Source organism: Chiloscyllium plagiosum, chromosome 28 (genome assembly GCF_004010195.1).
Source record: "Chiloscyllium plagiosum isolate BGI_BamShark_2017 chromosome 28, ASM401019v2, whole genome shotgun sequence".
NCBI lineage: Eukaryota > Metazoa > Chordata > Chondrichthyes > Orectolobiformes > Hemiscylliidae > Chiloscyllium > Chiloscyllium plagiosum.
In genome coordinates, this window is record NC_057737.1 from 5,928,536 (window position 1) to 5,944,938 (window position 16,403).

At 41.0% G+C, this 16,403-nt stretch overlaps 1 protein-coding gene across 4 annotated transcripts in view; it reads right to left on the minus strand.

The window, feature by feature from the left end:
• Positions 1-14,796: 14,796 nt before the first annotated feature.
• The window catches only part of LOC122563905 (clathrin heavy chain 1), a 62,417-nt gene continuing 60,810 nt past the window's right edge, over positions 14,797-16,403 (minus strand). For all 4 annotated transcript variants that reach the window (XM_043718136.1, XM_043718134.1, XM_043718135.1 and 1 more), the window contains one exon: positions 14,797-15,737. In XM_043718136.1, the coding sequence (XP_043574071.1) occupies positions 15,616-15,737 (122 nt within the window). In that variant the 3' untranslated portion in view covers positions 14,797-15,615. The remainder of the gene's footprint in view (positions 15,738-16,403) is intronic.

The window sequence follows — 16,403 nt, forward strand, 5'->3', positions numbered from 1 at the left end:
ACAGGGGAAAAGTGAGTTGACTGTCTCAATAGTTGCCAAAGGCACATCAGCACAGCAGAGAGGAGTGCATACTCCAAGTTCTTTATAAATCTTAGGTATCAGATTAGTTATGCCTGCTAGAATGACAAAAACCATAAAAATAAGCATTCCTTTTCTCTTCTACTTTATCAAAGTAACCAATTTATAATTGTATACTGACATCAGCAAACCATTGCAGAATCCACACCAGCCCTCAAACTAAAAACCAAATGTTTTTCGACAGAATTCTCTACAAAAATGCAGAGCATGATAGGGATCTTCAAAATGTAGAGATGTTGTCTTACGAAACCCCATATGTGGCCAAGATTGAAACATTTTGCTTTCTTGATTCTGTCAAGTACTTTGAGATGTTTTATAGTTTTGCTATTGTTATTTCCACTTGTGGGTGAGATCAGAACCAGGAGTTAAAGAAGAAATATACACAATCATTAATAAATCCAAATAAATATGAATTCAAGGGAAACCTTCCTACTCAGAGGGAGGTTAGAATGTGGCAATAAGGAACACAAAAACCAGCATGGAACAGCTGGGCCGAATAACCAATCTGTGCCATAGATAGTTTAAAAATCAACCTGCCCAGAGGATGTTAGGAGCAGACAGACTTTGAACCTGGGCCTCCTAGCTCAGAGGTATAGACGCTAACAATGCACCACAAGGATCCCCATCTGTCTTCTGCATGTACTAAGCAGGAGTTCCATTGATATTTCCGTGCCTAAATCAAGTAAGTTGGAACCAATTAGTTTCCTCCTCAGGTTATCTGGGTAACACAAATATCAAATAAAGCCTCAGTTTAAGATGTAACACACAACCAAATGTAGCAATATATTATGTGACACACTAAACCACACTGCCTGTTCTGTAGATGCAAACAATCCCATCATAATAGGGCACTCCTCCAGCATGGTAGCCAACATTTATCCTGGAATCAAACCAATAGTATGAATAGGAAACTTCACTACACACAAATTGCCTGACACTGATCATGACCATTTGTTTCAATTATGTACTCTAATTGTGCTCTAAATCATGGATTTAAGCTGATGTACACTTAGGCAAGAGATGTCTACTTGAAAGTCAGTAGATAAATTCTGTATCTACCATGTAATCAGTTTGAGAGCTTGTCAAATTTATTTGAATAAACAAATCTAGCTTCTGCATCTGCTGTTTTGTATAATCTGCCACCTGCACTGTTTTACAAGAGTTTGCTAGTTCATCCAGGCTCAGATTTCACATTGTAATGATTTTGATGGATTAATCATACACCACTGAAATATTAAACAGTCTCTCTTTTGAAGGCATTAATGTTTAATAATTAACAATTGAGCTAATGATGTAAGTGGAAATAGATCAGAACCAAATTCGTAAACACTATCCACTAAAAAAGGTATCTTCAAGTGGCACTCCTAAACATGCATCGCATGTCATCTACTGTTAATCACTTAATCATGAAATGGGTATGTACACACTTAGGTTTTCAAAATCACTATGTACCTTCTCAAACTTAGGTTCTGATTAAGAGCTTGGAGCTAAGGATAACAGGAGATGGCTGTAGCAAAGGAGGGGAAGGCTAGAAAGATGGGTGGAGTGTTACAGTAGAAACGTTTAGCTAACTATAGTAAAAAAGCAAGTAAAATTAGGAGCACAAGCTTAGTGCAGAACTGGAGAAAATGACCCACGCTCCTTTGAGAATACCTTCAAAACCTGAAATCTCTACGACCTAGGAGGACAAAGAACTACAGCAGTTCAAAATAATCACAACCCCCACTTCCAGGTGTTTAGGGATGCACAATGCATACAATATCCCATAAACAAAGTGAATAAGCTCATACAAGAACTTGAGAAATGGAGACCTGTCCATAAGCTCATAAAAATACAAAGAAACACTATGGTAGCTCAGTTTTGTGCCACAACTACCAATTTTAAAATACTGACAAGAATAAAGTAGCAATAGAGTAAATATTTTTGCAGTCAGCCACCCCTCAAATGCCCGACCTTGAGCTTCACCAGAATGATTACACTTACATGCTCAGCGGTCCAGTAATGGTCTAATGGTTTGATGACTTGTACATCGGAAAGATACGTTTTGAGTAATGAGCTACTCTGGAAATATTAGAAATACTCTGAACCCCAGGTCTCCTTTGACAAAGTCACCATTACTAGAGGACCAACCTGAAGAGAGAGCTGACCCACCCATTTAAACCTCATCTATGTTCTAAATGGGTGGTACGGTGGCACAGTGGATAGCATTACTGCCTCACAGCGCCAGAGACCCGGGTTCAATTCCTGCCTCAGGCAATTGTCTGTGTGGAGTTTGCACGTTCTCCCTGTGTCTGCATGGGTTTCCTCCAGGTGCTCCGGTATCCTCTCACATTCCAAAAATGTGCAGGTTAGGTGAGTTGGCCATGCTAAATTGCCCGTTGTGTTAGGTGTAGGGGAATGGGTCTGGGTGGGTTACTCTTTGGAGGGTCGGTGTGGACTTGTTGGGCCGAAGGGCCTGTTTCCACACTGTAAGTAATCTAATCTAAATGAGTAAAGAAGTTCTACCAGCAAGACTGGGGGGTCTTCAGCAACTTTTACACAAAGCTGTTAAAAATTTCCCCTTTGGAATTTGCTGAGCCAACCAAGATTCTAGTTCCGCAACTGAGCTTAATTTCATTCCCACTAAACTCATTTTATCATCTAGTGTTTGACATTGCAACTTCTTCACTCAAAAAACACTCAAGTGTGTCTATCTTCAACTTCAATTTCCTCTCCAAATTTGAGCATATGGGCCACTTGAAATCAATATTGTTACTTTCTCAAAAAAATGCAGGCTTAATGAAGGTCAAAATGACGTCTACCATAATCAAATCTTCATTTGAATAACATCTACAGACTTTGATGCAGTCAGCCTTACATCTGCTTTAACACCTCTTAATGTCCAGTAAAGTTGGACTTTGTTCTGCTTGGGTTTATTCTGCCCAAAATGGATGACCCTGCATTCTGGCCACATGCCGTTCAATACACCACCTTGCACTCATGTTCACATTTCAATCTGTTACATTGAAGCCCAATGCAAAGTGGAACAGTCCTTTACTTTCTGATTTACAACCTTCTGGACTATTGAAGAGTTCAATAAATGCAGATCATGAACTGCCCTCCATTTTTGATTCTTCAACTGCTTCCAGAAACTGTAGAGTTTCTCTAGCACTTTCAAAAAATACTCCATTTAGCCTATTAAGAGACGAGATGCACATTTTATGCATGGAGTGGTTAAGATACTGGAAGGACCAAGTGGCACCAGCACAAAGCTATAGATCACAGATCTACTGTTCAGAAATCAGAGGGCAAAAGTGAGGACTGCAGATGCTGGAAACCAGAGTTTAGATCAGAGTGGTGCTGGAAAAGCACAGCAGGTCAGGCAGCATCCGAGGAGCAGGAAAATTGACATTTCGGGCAAAAGCCCTTCATCAGGAATGGGCATTTGATTCCTGATGAAGGGCTTTTACCCGAAACGTCGATTTTCCTGCTCCTCAGATGCTGCAACACTCTGATCTAAACTTAAGAAATCAGACCCCAGCTTAAGTTGACTGGGAAATGAGGAAGCTGTGCCTACCAATCTAGTTGTGCAATGCCCTTTGGGGATAAGTGACCATAATGATAGAGTGTGACATAGTCGATTCTGAGACTAGGGTCTTGAACCTAAAGAGAGGAAATGTCAGTTATGAGGTTATCATAGTTTGGCGGATGTTACTTAAGGGGATGACAATGGAACCCATTCAAAGAGTGCATGGGTGAACTACAATGACTGTTCATTTGTGTCTGATGGAAACCACGGCTCAAGGGATTTTAGAGATCACATTAGATCCAAGGAAGAAGCATATAAATTGGCCAGAAAAAAAACCTGGAGAGTGGGAGCAGTTTGAATTCAACAAAAGAGGACAGAGTTGATTTAGAAAGGGAAAGTAGAGCACAAATGAGGATTTGCAGGGAAGATAACTAACTCTATAAATGATTCGGAGATGCCGGTGTTGGACTGGGGTGTACAAAGTTAAAAATCACACAACACCAGGTTATAGTCCAACAGGTTTAATTGGAAGCACACTAGCTTTCGGAGTGATCACCTGATGAAAGAGCTAGTGTGCTTCCAAGTAAACCTGTTGGACTATAACCTGGTGTTGTGTGATTTTTAACTCTATAAAAGTTTCTACAGGTATGTGAAAAGAAAGAAAAATGACATGTCTTCACCAATGTAGATCCCTTACACTCAGAAACAGGGAAAATTTGAAATGACATACAAAACTGATTGGCCATCTAAATAATACACTTCAGTTCTGTGTTCACAAAGGAGAACAAGGACAGGATAGAACTGATCTAAAAGTTAATGTTCTAAATTGGAGCAAGGCCAACTTTGATGAAGCAAGAACTTTCAAAAGTTGATTGGGATAGACTATTCAGTGATAAAGAGATGTTGGAAAGTGGAAGACCTTAAAAAATGAGATAATGAGAGTGCAGAGGCAGTATGTTCGTGTTAGTGTGAAGGGCAAGGCTGATAGGTGTAAGGAATGCTGGATGATGAGAGAAATTGAACTCTAGTAAAGAAACAGAGGAGGCATATGTCAGATGTAGACAGCTGGGATCGAGTGAATCCCTAGAGGAGTACAAGGATTCTATAAATACATTTTGGGCAAAAGAGTAACTAGGGAGAGAATGGAGCCCCTTAAAGATTAACAATGCCATATGTCTATGTGTGGAACTGCAGGAGATGAGTGAGATATTAAACAACTATTTTGTGCCAGTATTTATTGTGAAGGATATGGAGAGAACTTGGAGAAATAAACAGTGACATCTTGAAAAGTGTCCATATTACAGAGGTGGTGCTGGAAGTCTTAAAATGCATAAAGGAGGATAAATTCCCAGGACCTGATCAGGTGTACCCCAGAACTTTGTGGAAAGCTAGGGAAGTGATTGCTGGGCCCCTTGCTGACATATTTGTATTATCAATAGCCACAAGTGAGGTGCCAGAAGACTGGAAGGTGGCTAATTTAAGAAAGGTGGTAAGGAAAAGCAAGGGAACTATAGACTGGTGAGGCTGACATCAGTAGTGGGTAAGTTGTTGGAGGGGATTCTGAGGGATAGGATTTACATATATGTGGAAAAGCAAGGATGATTAGAGATAGTCAACATGGCTTTATATGTGGGAAATTGTATCTCACTGATTAGGACTTTGAAGAAGTCACAATGAAGATTGATGAAGGCAGAGGGATGGACATTGCCCATATGGACTTCTGCAGGCGTTCGACAAAGTTTTAGATTAGATTAGATTACTTACAGTGTGGAAACAGGCCCTTTGGCCCAACAAGTCCACACCAACTCACCACCCACCTAGACCCATTCCCCTACATTTACCCCTGCCCCTAACACTACAGGCAATTTAGCATGGCCAATTCACCTAACCTGCATGGCAAGGTTAGATCACATGGATCACAGAGATCTAGCCATTTGGATATAAAATTGTCTTGAAGGTAGGAGTCAGAGGATGGTATTTAAGGTTGTTTTTCAGACTGGAGGCTTGTGACCAGCAGTGTGCAACAAGGATCAGTGCTGGGTCTGTTGCTTTTTGTCATTTACATAAATGATTTGGATGCGAATATAGAAGGTATGATAAGTGCGTTTGCAGGTGACACCAAAATTGGTAGTGTAGTGGACAGTGAAGAAGGTTACCTCGGAATATAATGGGACCTTGATCAGATGGGCGAATGGGCTGAGGAGTGGCAGATGGATTTTAATTAAATAAATGTGAGGTGTTGAGTTTTGGAAAGGCAAATCAGATTAGGACTTAGAGTCACAGAGTCATAAAGATGTACTGCATGGAAACAGACCCTTTGGTCCAACTCGTCCATACTGACCAGATATCCCAACCTAATCTAGTCCCACTTGCCAGCACCTGGCCCATATCCCTCCAAACCCTTCCTATTCATATACCCATCCAGATGCCTTTTCAGTGTTGAAATTGTACCTGCCTCCACCACTTCCTCTGGCAGCATACATGCACCACTCTCTGCATGAAAAAGTTGCCCCTTAGATCTTTTTTTACATCTTTCCCCTCTCACCCTAAACCTATGCCTTCTAATTCTGGGCTACCCTACCCCAGGGAAAAGACCTTGTCTATTTACCCTATCCATGCCCCTCATGTTTTTATAAACCTCTATAAGGTCACCCCTCAGCCTCCGATAATCCAGGGAAAACAGCTCCAGCCTATTCAACCTCTCCCTATAGCTCAAATCCTCCAACCCTGGCAACGTCCTTGTAAATCTTTCCTGAACCCTTTCAAGTTTCACAACATCCTTCCAATAGGAAGGACATCAGAATTGCATGCAATATTCCAAAAGTGGCCTAACCAATGTCCTGTAACTGCAACATGACCTCCCAACTCCTGTACTCAATATTCTGACCAATAAAGGAAAGCATTCCAAATGCCTTCTACTGTACTTTCAAAAAGCTATGAACCTGCACTCCAAGGTCTCTTTGTTCAGCAACACTCCCTAGATCCTTACCATTAAGTGCATAGCAACATTTCGCATTTATCTAAATTAAATTCCATCTGCCACTCCTTAGCCCATTGGCCCATCTGATCAAGATCCCATTGTAACCTGAGATAACTTTCGTCACTGTCCACTACACCTCCAATTTTGGTGTCATCTGCAAACTTACAAACTATATCTCTTTAGTTCACATCCATTAAATTCATGAGGAATGTTGCTGAACAGAAAGACCTTGTGGTGCAGTTCCTTGAAAGTGGAGGCACAGGTAGACACAGTAGTGAGAAAAGGTGTTTGGTATGCTTGCCTTCATTGGTCAGTGCATCAAGTAAAGGAGTTGGGATGTCATGTTGTCACTGTACAGGACATAGGCATTTTGAAATAGTGTGTTCAGTTCTGGTCTCCCTGCTATAGGAAAGATATTGTGAAACTTGAAAGGAGTCAGAAAAGATTTACAAGGGTGTTGCCAGGATTGGAGGGTTTGAGCTGAAAATGTGTTGCTGGAAAAGCGCAGCAGGTCAGGTAGCATCCAAGGAACAGGAGAATCAACGTTTCGAGCATAATCCCTTCTTCAGGCTTATGCCCGAAACGTCGATTCTGCTGTTCCTTGGATGCTGCCTGACCTGCTGCACTTTTCCAGCATCACATTTTCAGCTCTGATCTCCAGCATTTGCAGCCCTCACTTTCTCCTTGGAGGGTTTGAGCTATAGAACAGGCTGGGACAATTTTCCCTGGATCATCAGACGCTAGGGCAGGGTGATCTTATAGAGGCTTATAAAGTCATGAGGGGCATGGATAGCCAAGGTCTTTTCCCAGGGTAGGAGAGTCCAAACCTAGAGGACTTTTTTTTTAAGGTGAGAGGAGAGAGATTTAAAAGTGACCTGAGGAGTAACTCCTACAGCAAAGATATAGTAGACTGATTCCTAGGATGGTCAGACTGATGTACAAGATAGATTGAACTCTTTAGGACAATATTCACTGGTGGTCAATCTCAAACCTACAAAATTAACATGACAGGAAGGAAGGGTGCTTCTCATGATGGGAGAGTCCAGAAATAGGGGTCACATTTTAAAAAGATATAGGGTAGGCCTGGGATAAGAAGAAAATTCATGCACAGTGGTGAGCCTGTAGAATTCTATACCAGAAAAGGCAATCAAAACCAAAAGACATTAAAGATTTCAAAACGAGTTGGATACAACTATATGAAACTATAACACTGCATATAAAAATTAGTTAAACCATCCCATTAGAATAGCAACTTTCAAAATGTTTTTTTAAAATGCAGTCATGGGACCTGGCTGATCACTGGCTGGCCAATCTTAATTGCCTGTGCCTGGTTGCTCTTGAGAAGGTGGTGATGAGCTGCCTTCTTGAACCATTGCAGTCCATATGCTGTAGGTTGATCCACAATGCCATTAGGAAAGGAGTTCCAGGCTTTTGACCCAATAGGAATGAAGGAGTGGCTATATATTTCCAAGTCAGGATAGTGAGTGACTTGGAGGTATGCTTGCAGGTAATGGTATTCCAAGTATCTGCTGCCCCAGCCTTCTCAATAATAGTAGTCATGGGTCGAAAAGTATGGCGCTGAAAAAGCACAGGTCAGGCAGCATCTGAGGAGCAGGAGAATGGACATTTTTGGCATTAGCCTTTCATCAGGAATTTGGCTGGGGGAAGGGGGCTGAGCAATAAATAGGAGGGTGAGGGTGGGATTGAGGTAGCTGGGAAGGCAATAGGTAAGACAGTACAAGAGGGTGGGGCCGAGATGGAGGGCTAGATCTGGGATGAGGTGGGGTGGGAGGGGAGATGAGGAAACTAGTGAAATCAACATTGATGCTCTGTGGTTGGAGGTTTCCAAACTGGAAGATGCAGTGTTTTTCCTCCAGGTGTTGGGTAGCTTAGCTTCCTCCACTGCCAAATCCAAGATGTCATACCTGTGCGTTGTCACAATACTGGTTCTTTATCAAAGGTTACTCTGCCTTGGAGTTTTTTTTCATACAGGGGTAATTAGCCAGGCTCCAACTAGTCTTGGTTTGAAAGGTTTATTGGGGCCAGATTCATATCAGACTGGGGGCTCTTTGCAGGATTTAAGCAGCGAGCGGTAGATGTTAGTGTGTCTTTTATTTTGGGTGTTGATTTGGTTGGTTTAAACAGCACTCGGATAACAGTGGCTCTTTCAGTCAACAAGGAGGTCTGGAGGTGGAAGAAGTGATCCTGGGATTTTTACAAAAGGCAAATAAGGGCAAGCTGTGGGAATCAGTAGAAAACTGGAGTCAAAGCTACCTCCTAACATGAGGAAAGATGAGCTAACTGCAGTAGTAACTCAGCATTTAAATTTGCTGGAAACCCCATCAGGATCTGTAGAGATAACTAAACTTCAAATGCAAAAGAAGCAGCTTCAGTTAGAAACAGAAATGAAACAATTTGAGTTATTTTTCTTTATCTTCTGATTTTAATCATAAAAGGGCTTTAGCGGAAGAGAAAGAGAAATAGAGAGTTCGAACTTCAGAAAATGACACTTAGAAAGAAAAGTCAGCTTAAAAAGGTTGGAGATGAAGACTGAAGGTAAGCTTAATGTGGAAGAGCAGAGAGTTAAAACAGCAAGGTTAGCAGCTGAAGTTGCTGATGATTGTAGGTTGGTCCATTAAACACGGTTTGGCTTCCAGAATCAATTTCAGTCCACGAGGGATAGAAATTGGGAAAAAGAGAAATCCTCATGTGGAAAGGGAAAGGTAGATCTCAGTGAAGATCATAAGGATAACTTACTACAGGGTAAAAAAGGAAACCCTGAAGGGGACAAAGGAGGCAAAAAAACTCTGTTTTCATTGCAATAAATTAGGCCAACATGAAATCAGAGTGTTGGTGGGCTAGGAAAAAGCTAGAGGTAAGAAAATAGGATAAACCTGGGGAGTTTTGTTCGAATGGTAACAGGAAGCACTGTGGAAGCTAGAAGGCTGCATCAGATGTTCAAGCTGATTGAAGGTTGGTTCAGGAAGTAGTGCTGGATCTGCTTAGAAAATAACTGTAAAGGTAAAGTTTATTCACATAGGCCAGGGAGTAGCAGGTAAAGAGGTTACAATATTAAAGGGACTCAGGATCCTCTCATCTCATCGTTTAGCATCACAGGCTATATACTCCTGAAGGACTATTGCCAGAAAAGGTACCGGTAACAGGAATTCGTGGTGAGACAAAAAGCACTCAATTATGTAAAATAAGGCTAGAGTGTCCAGAAAAGACTGAAGTTGTGGTAGGGATACTGGACAAACACTCAGCTCTAGGAATACAATTTGTCCCTGCAAATGAGAACTGATTCACCAGTAGGCATGCCACCTACTGTGGTTGAAAAGCCAGTGGAGACTCAGGCAACTGAAGCAATGCAGGGTGGGGAACCTGCAGCCTTCTAGGCCTTTTGAATGAATCCAAATTTTGCAGAACAAATTTTAATATGTATTTAAAATACCAGAGTAAAATTAAAACTCAACAAAATAATCCTCAGACTGACCACCACAATTGAAAAAAAGTGAATTTTGAAGAATGTATGATTGAAGTTTTTTTGGATGTAGCCTTCTTAGATCACAACAATGTGGCCTTCCAACATGAAAAGGTTGCCTACCTCTGCCCTAGAATCTTCCCTGATTGTGTAGTAACGAGGTCAGAGTCACCAGTTGAAACAGGAGAGATTAAAGGGTATAGATAAGGAAGGTGAAGTGGCATTAGCAGAGACAATGGTCGATTAGATAGTTGAGACAACACAAGAGCAAATAAATTATTATACAAATATCCTAAGCTCTGCAAAAGTTACAGCAGAAAGATGAAAATTTAAAAGTTGTATCAAAAGGCATTTACAGGGAAGAATTGGAATATATGTGTTACCTGAAAAATGATGTCTTCATGAGGAAATGCTCATATTCAAGCATGAGAAATTGGCAGAAATTCATCAAATTGTCTTGCTAGTGGGGTATAGAAAGGTGTTGCAAGTGGCACATGCGCTACTATTTGGAGGTCATTTAGGAGTAAGGAAAACAGGCCAAAATACAAAGGCATTTTACTGGCCTTGACTGCACAAGGATGTAGTTGAATTTTGCCAGACGTGTGATACATGTCAGTTAATTGGAAAACCACAGGCAGTAATAAAACCTGCACCTTTAATACCTATTCCAGCATTTGAGGAATCTTGATTGAGGGAGGGGACCAGTGTAATCAAACAAGTGGTAATCAGTATTTATTAACAATGGATATAATCAACAAGATTTCCAGAGGTTGTCCAGTTATGCAATGTCACAGCTAAAAGGATTATAGAAGAATTGCTCAATTTATTTTACTAGGTACAGACTACCAATAGAGATAGTCAGAACAAGAGTCAAATTTCACATCCAAACTATTCAAGGAAGCTATGGATAGCTTAGGAATAAAACAATTCAAATCTACTGCGTACCATGCAGAATTGCAGGGAGGGCTAGAAAGGTAGCATCAAACACTAAAGACCATGTTGAGGGCTTATAGTCAGGACTAACCAGATGATTGAAATAAGGAAATTCAATTTGTGCTTTTTGCGATCAGAGGAGCACCAAATGAATTGACCAAATTCAGTCCATTGGAGGACTGGTTTGGGGTATGAAGAGAAAGTTAGTAAATCAGAATTCAGAGACCACACATTTGAACATGTTAAATTTTAGAGAAGGATTAAAATAGAGCTGGGGAGTTGGCTTGACAGCATTTATAAGTATTGCAGCATGCAATGAAACAGGAAGTGGACAAGAAATCAAAAATTCACAATTTTGCTATCGGGGATAAAGGTGTTGGTGTTACTTTCAGTAATAGGTGAACCTTTAAACGTAAGGTTTAGTGGACCTCATCAAATCAAAAGGAACTGAAGTGAGGTGAATTACTTGGTAGGAACTCCACATAGAAATCAGAGTATGTCATGGGAATATGTTCAAAAAGGTATTTTGAAAGGGAAGGACAGCAGGTGTTGATGATTACGCCATAGAAGGGTAAACGATTCTGAATTGGACATTCCTCAAATTAAACTGGACAGTGAGAAAGTTGTCAAAAATTGGGATAAATTGAGTTACCTCCCTGGGAAAAAAAAAACATTACCTGAAAGTTATTACTACCACATGGGAAGACGTGGAAATAAACTGGGAATACTAACTTAATATGCATGTAGATATGGAAGATGCTGTTCAAATTAAACAGCTCTCCAAAGTTGGCACCGGTTCAGAAAAAGATTGAATGCATGCTCCAAGATGACAATTGGAGTGAGTTAGTGACTGGAGCTCACCCATAGTAATGGTGCCAAAGCTATATGGTACCCAACCGTTATGAGTGGACTATCGCAAAGTCAATGCAGTATAAAGATTTACGCATAGTCTTCTGACCGCAGAATTAGATATGTTGACAAGGTGGGACAAGCAACTTAGACTGAGGCTATTGACGGTACCTTTGTCAGAAAGAGCAATGTCAATTTTGGCTTTCGTAATGCCAAATGGATTGTATCAGTTGAAAATCATGCCATTTGGTATGAAACACTCTGGACACATTTCAGAGACTAACCAATAAGGTCTTTGCTGGATTACCCAACTGTGTGGCGTACATCAATAACCTGGTGATTTTTTTAGTTACTCATGGAAGGAACATTTACAACAGACTTGTTCGATTGACTTTAGCTAGGTTTACCGCCAGGCTTGCCTATCAAATGGGAATTTGCCAAAGCCCACGTCACTGGACACAGACAAATGGCCCTGCAGGATGTGAAAATGAAAATAGTTGGGCCAAAAAACAAAGTACTACAGTTCCTGAAATTGTGTGTATTTTGAAACTGTGCTGAATTCTAGCAGTGTGGCTACTCCAGTCACTGAATTGCTCAAGAAAGGAAGAAGGACTTATGCTGTTCTAATGCCACTCACTCAGATCTCAAACATCTACAGATCTCACTTTCGCCTAGTAGTAGTCATCTTGGGCTTAGAGGGTACTGTCAAGGACTGATTTTTTGCATGCAGTGACATTTGTGGATGTAGTACCAATCAAGTGGACTGCTTTGCCCTGGATGGTGTCAAGCTTGTGTTGTTCCAGCTGCACCCATCCATGACAGTTGGGGAAAATAAAAAAAAAGGGGAAGTACATTACACACAGTTTGTTCCTTGCAGATGAATGCACTCTGGCTGAGTGACTCACTACAGCATTGACAAAGGGTTGTTTCACATCTTGCATCTGGAATTCAGACGTGGTCTACATTTGATCCAAGGTTGCAACAAAGTCAGTAGCTAAGTAGCCCTAATAGCTGTTCAATTGGGTTCGAATTACTGAGCAAATGCTGCTTGATAGTGACCTCAACAGTGCTATTAAAAAAGTGATAGATAAAACTGATGGGGCAGTGCTGGCTGGATTGGATTTGCCCTACTTTGTATCTAGAACATACCTAAGCAATTTCCCACATTGTTCATGTCAGTGTTGTAATGGTGCTGCAACAGTTTAGCAAAGAGCACAAGGCTTTAGTACTATTACTGGAATAGTGGCAGGGCTCATTGCCTTTGCAGTATCTAGTGTCTCAATTCTTTGGTATCATGTTGATCAAAAATACCAGTATTAGCCTCATTCCTGATGAAGGGCTTATGCCCAAAATGTCAATTCTCCTGCTCCTCTGATGCTAATGCTTTTCCAGCACGATACTCGACCCTTAATACAAGTACAGAGTATTGGGAACTACTGGAGGCAGCAGAAATGGATCATGGACTCAAGTACTTACCGCCAAAAGATAGCTGCAAATGATTCCATTTTAACTTTGCACTGATGTGTTGGTCTCTTCCATCACTGAGGATAAGATTATTCATACAACTTCATGGTCACCGAGACGGATTCAATATTCCACCATTGACAACTGGATGTGGCACACCTGCAGCACTTCGATTTGTTAATTGTGGGATCACTTGCTACATATGCTTTAGCTTACAATTAGTCCTGTTTGCTAGCTTCACCAGGTTGACATCATGGATGCCTGCTGCTCATTCTGTTATGCTGAACTACTGTCCATTGAACCAGGGTTGGGGGTAAAATATGCTGGTCCAGGATGTTAGATTGTGCTGGAGTACAGTTGTTTAGTCATGGCCCTCCATGCCTAATACCCAGTCTTGTTACTAGATAGTCTGTCCCATTTTGCAGTGATAATATCACAAATGGAGGTTATGCCTGATGCAAAAGTGGGACTACTCCATAAAAGGAGTGGGCAGTGAGCACTGGAGATAGAGATTTAACCAGATTAGTAAGGATGAGGCAAGTATGTCATCTTTGCGTTCCTAATCACCTGCTGCAAACCAGGTCTAGCAGATAGGTCCTTTCAAATCTGACTAGCTGGATCAGTAGTGCTATCAAGCCCCTTGAACATGGAAGTGCCCCATGTACTCTTACCACCCTCAGTACTTCTAAATATTGTTCAACATGGATTTAGTGCTGCTGTCAGACAGCTCTCCCAAGTGTTGATTAGACTCCAGATGTTAGTCGAGACTTTGCAGAGTCAGCAGGGTGCAGAATCAGGGCTGTCAGTCTTCCAGTCGAGAGGTCAGTTTTCATTTTGTAATAGTGACTGATACAATGGCTTGCTTAGCCATTTAAGGGAGCAGTCAACCACATTGTGGGTCCAGACCCACATGCAAGCCAGACCATGAGGATTTCCTTGTGGAAGATGAACCAAACATGTTTTGGACACATTTCATGGTCAGATGAATTCTAGGATTTCACAGAACTCCACTTCCATCTGCTGTGGCAGGGTTTAAAGCAAAGTCACCACAACCTTGACTGAGTTTCTGGATCAGAGCTGAAAAGTGTTACTGGAAAAGCACAGCAGGTCAGGCAGCAAAGGAGCAGGAGAATTGACGTTTCAGGCATAAGTTTCTGGATCAATCTAGTGAGCAGCACTAGACCATTACCTTTCTGATAAGAAATTGAAAGTCAACTGTGTTTGACAAGTAGTAACCTCAAAACAAGATGTAGAATGCATTAAATGGGTATTCAATTCTAGGTTTGACTCAGTACTTTAGGTGTCATAACATTAAGGCATATTGGTTAAGTATAACAAATACTTATTTACTGGTGCTGCTACTAGGTAGTTTAGTTACGATACACCAAGAGTGTCTGCTCTAAAATATGTTCATCTAGAAACTGTAGCCCTATTTCTTTACATACTCCATTAATCAGCTGAAGCCAGTTGAAAGTGATCCAAAATGAAAAAAAGGACAAAACATTGAGATTCATAATCCTGTTTTTTATTTCCAATCTGCTTTCAAATTGCACAAAACTGACAGGACAGTTTAATTCTCTGTACACTCAAAGACAGTGACCTAACACACCACAATATCCAGCAAATGCAAGACCTTAGCACAGGGTTGGAAACAGACTGGGTTCAGTGACTGTCAAAACCAGTGGTCCCACATTAGCACTGTATATTAGCACAGGAGACCATCCTTAAATGAAGGGGGGAGAACAGTTGTAGTAAAAACTTTAAAGACCTCCGCATGGTTTTAAAGAGCCTGCATAGATTGGAGTCCAAGTTTAATCATGAGACAGGAACTTTTCAATTTTTACTGAATTACTCAATTTCCAACATTTAGATAATGGTGTTGGGTGCACTGTGATTAGTGTTTTTGTTGCTTAACATAACATAAGCAGCCAAGTCCCGTACTCCACTTCTACCATAATGAATACAATAGGATTTACTGCTTTTTTTTTTAAATACAGCCACAAGCTGCTCAGTTGGGAGATACTACATTAATGTCTCACTAGAGTGCAAATCTTTACAATAGACTGTATTGCAGGACATGAGCTCACACTGAGCACTTTAAATGCAACAACCATTCCCCTTCAAATAAAAATCACAATCTAATTAACATGGAATGTGAGGAATGAGTTAGACAGCTGTGATCAAACATTCAGAACAAGAAAAGAAAAAAAAGACTGAAGTCCTTCATGACATACAATAAAGAGCTTTGCTTTCTCTTCCCTGTTGCAAGATGGAGGGAAACTGGCAGATGCTGAGCAGGTGAGTTACTTGGAAATGTTTGCCTTACATACTATACCCATATGTGCCAGGCTGAGCATATGGTTGGGCACCATAACTGTAGCCATAGGCAGCCTGTGGAGGGACACTCACACTGGGTCCTGCTGTCAACATTAGCTGTGACTGACCTGCATAGAAGGAAAAGAAAACAATTAGCACAACGTGGAGCGCTGGAAGTAAAAAAACATAAGCCTGTACTGTCATAATAGATCCATATGCTTATTTGTTAGCAGGATTTCAATAGAAAATCAAATCAGCATTTTAGCTATGGCCACTTGTGTAGCACATCACTACTGCAATGGGGGTGAGCTTCAGTTGGCTGGACAGCTGGCTTGTGACGCAGTGTGACAGCAATAGCACAGGTTCAATATCAGTCAGTCAGTCTCTCCCCTTGCCTAAGGCAACAACTTGATTAAATCAGTCATCTAAAATGACACTTATGGTCTGATAGGACCACAGCACTAATGTAAAGTGCAAATCTAGAAGAACCCCCAGCTGCAATTAAGATCCTGCATCCCACAAATTTAACATTTTACTATGATCCAGTTAGCATTGAGCCAATTTATAAATAAATTCACAGGGTGGGGCAGTTGATAGCTAGGCCAGCATTTATTGCCCAGCCCTAATTTAAAAAGGGTCAACCAGTGTCTGGAGTCAAGTGTGGGTCTGACCCAATTATGGATGGCAGTTTCCTTCCCAAAAAGAAACTGGACCAGCTGGATTTTTCCTAATACTGTAGTTAGATCAGCTTTCATTCTATGTATTTCTTAGATTTAAAATATCACTATCTGCAA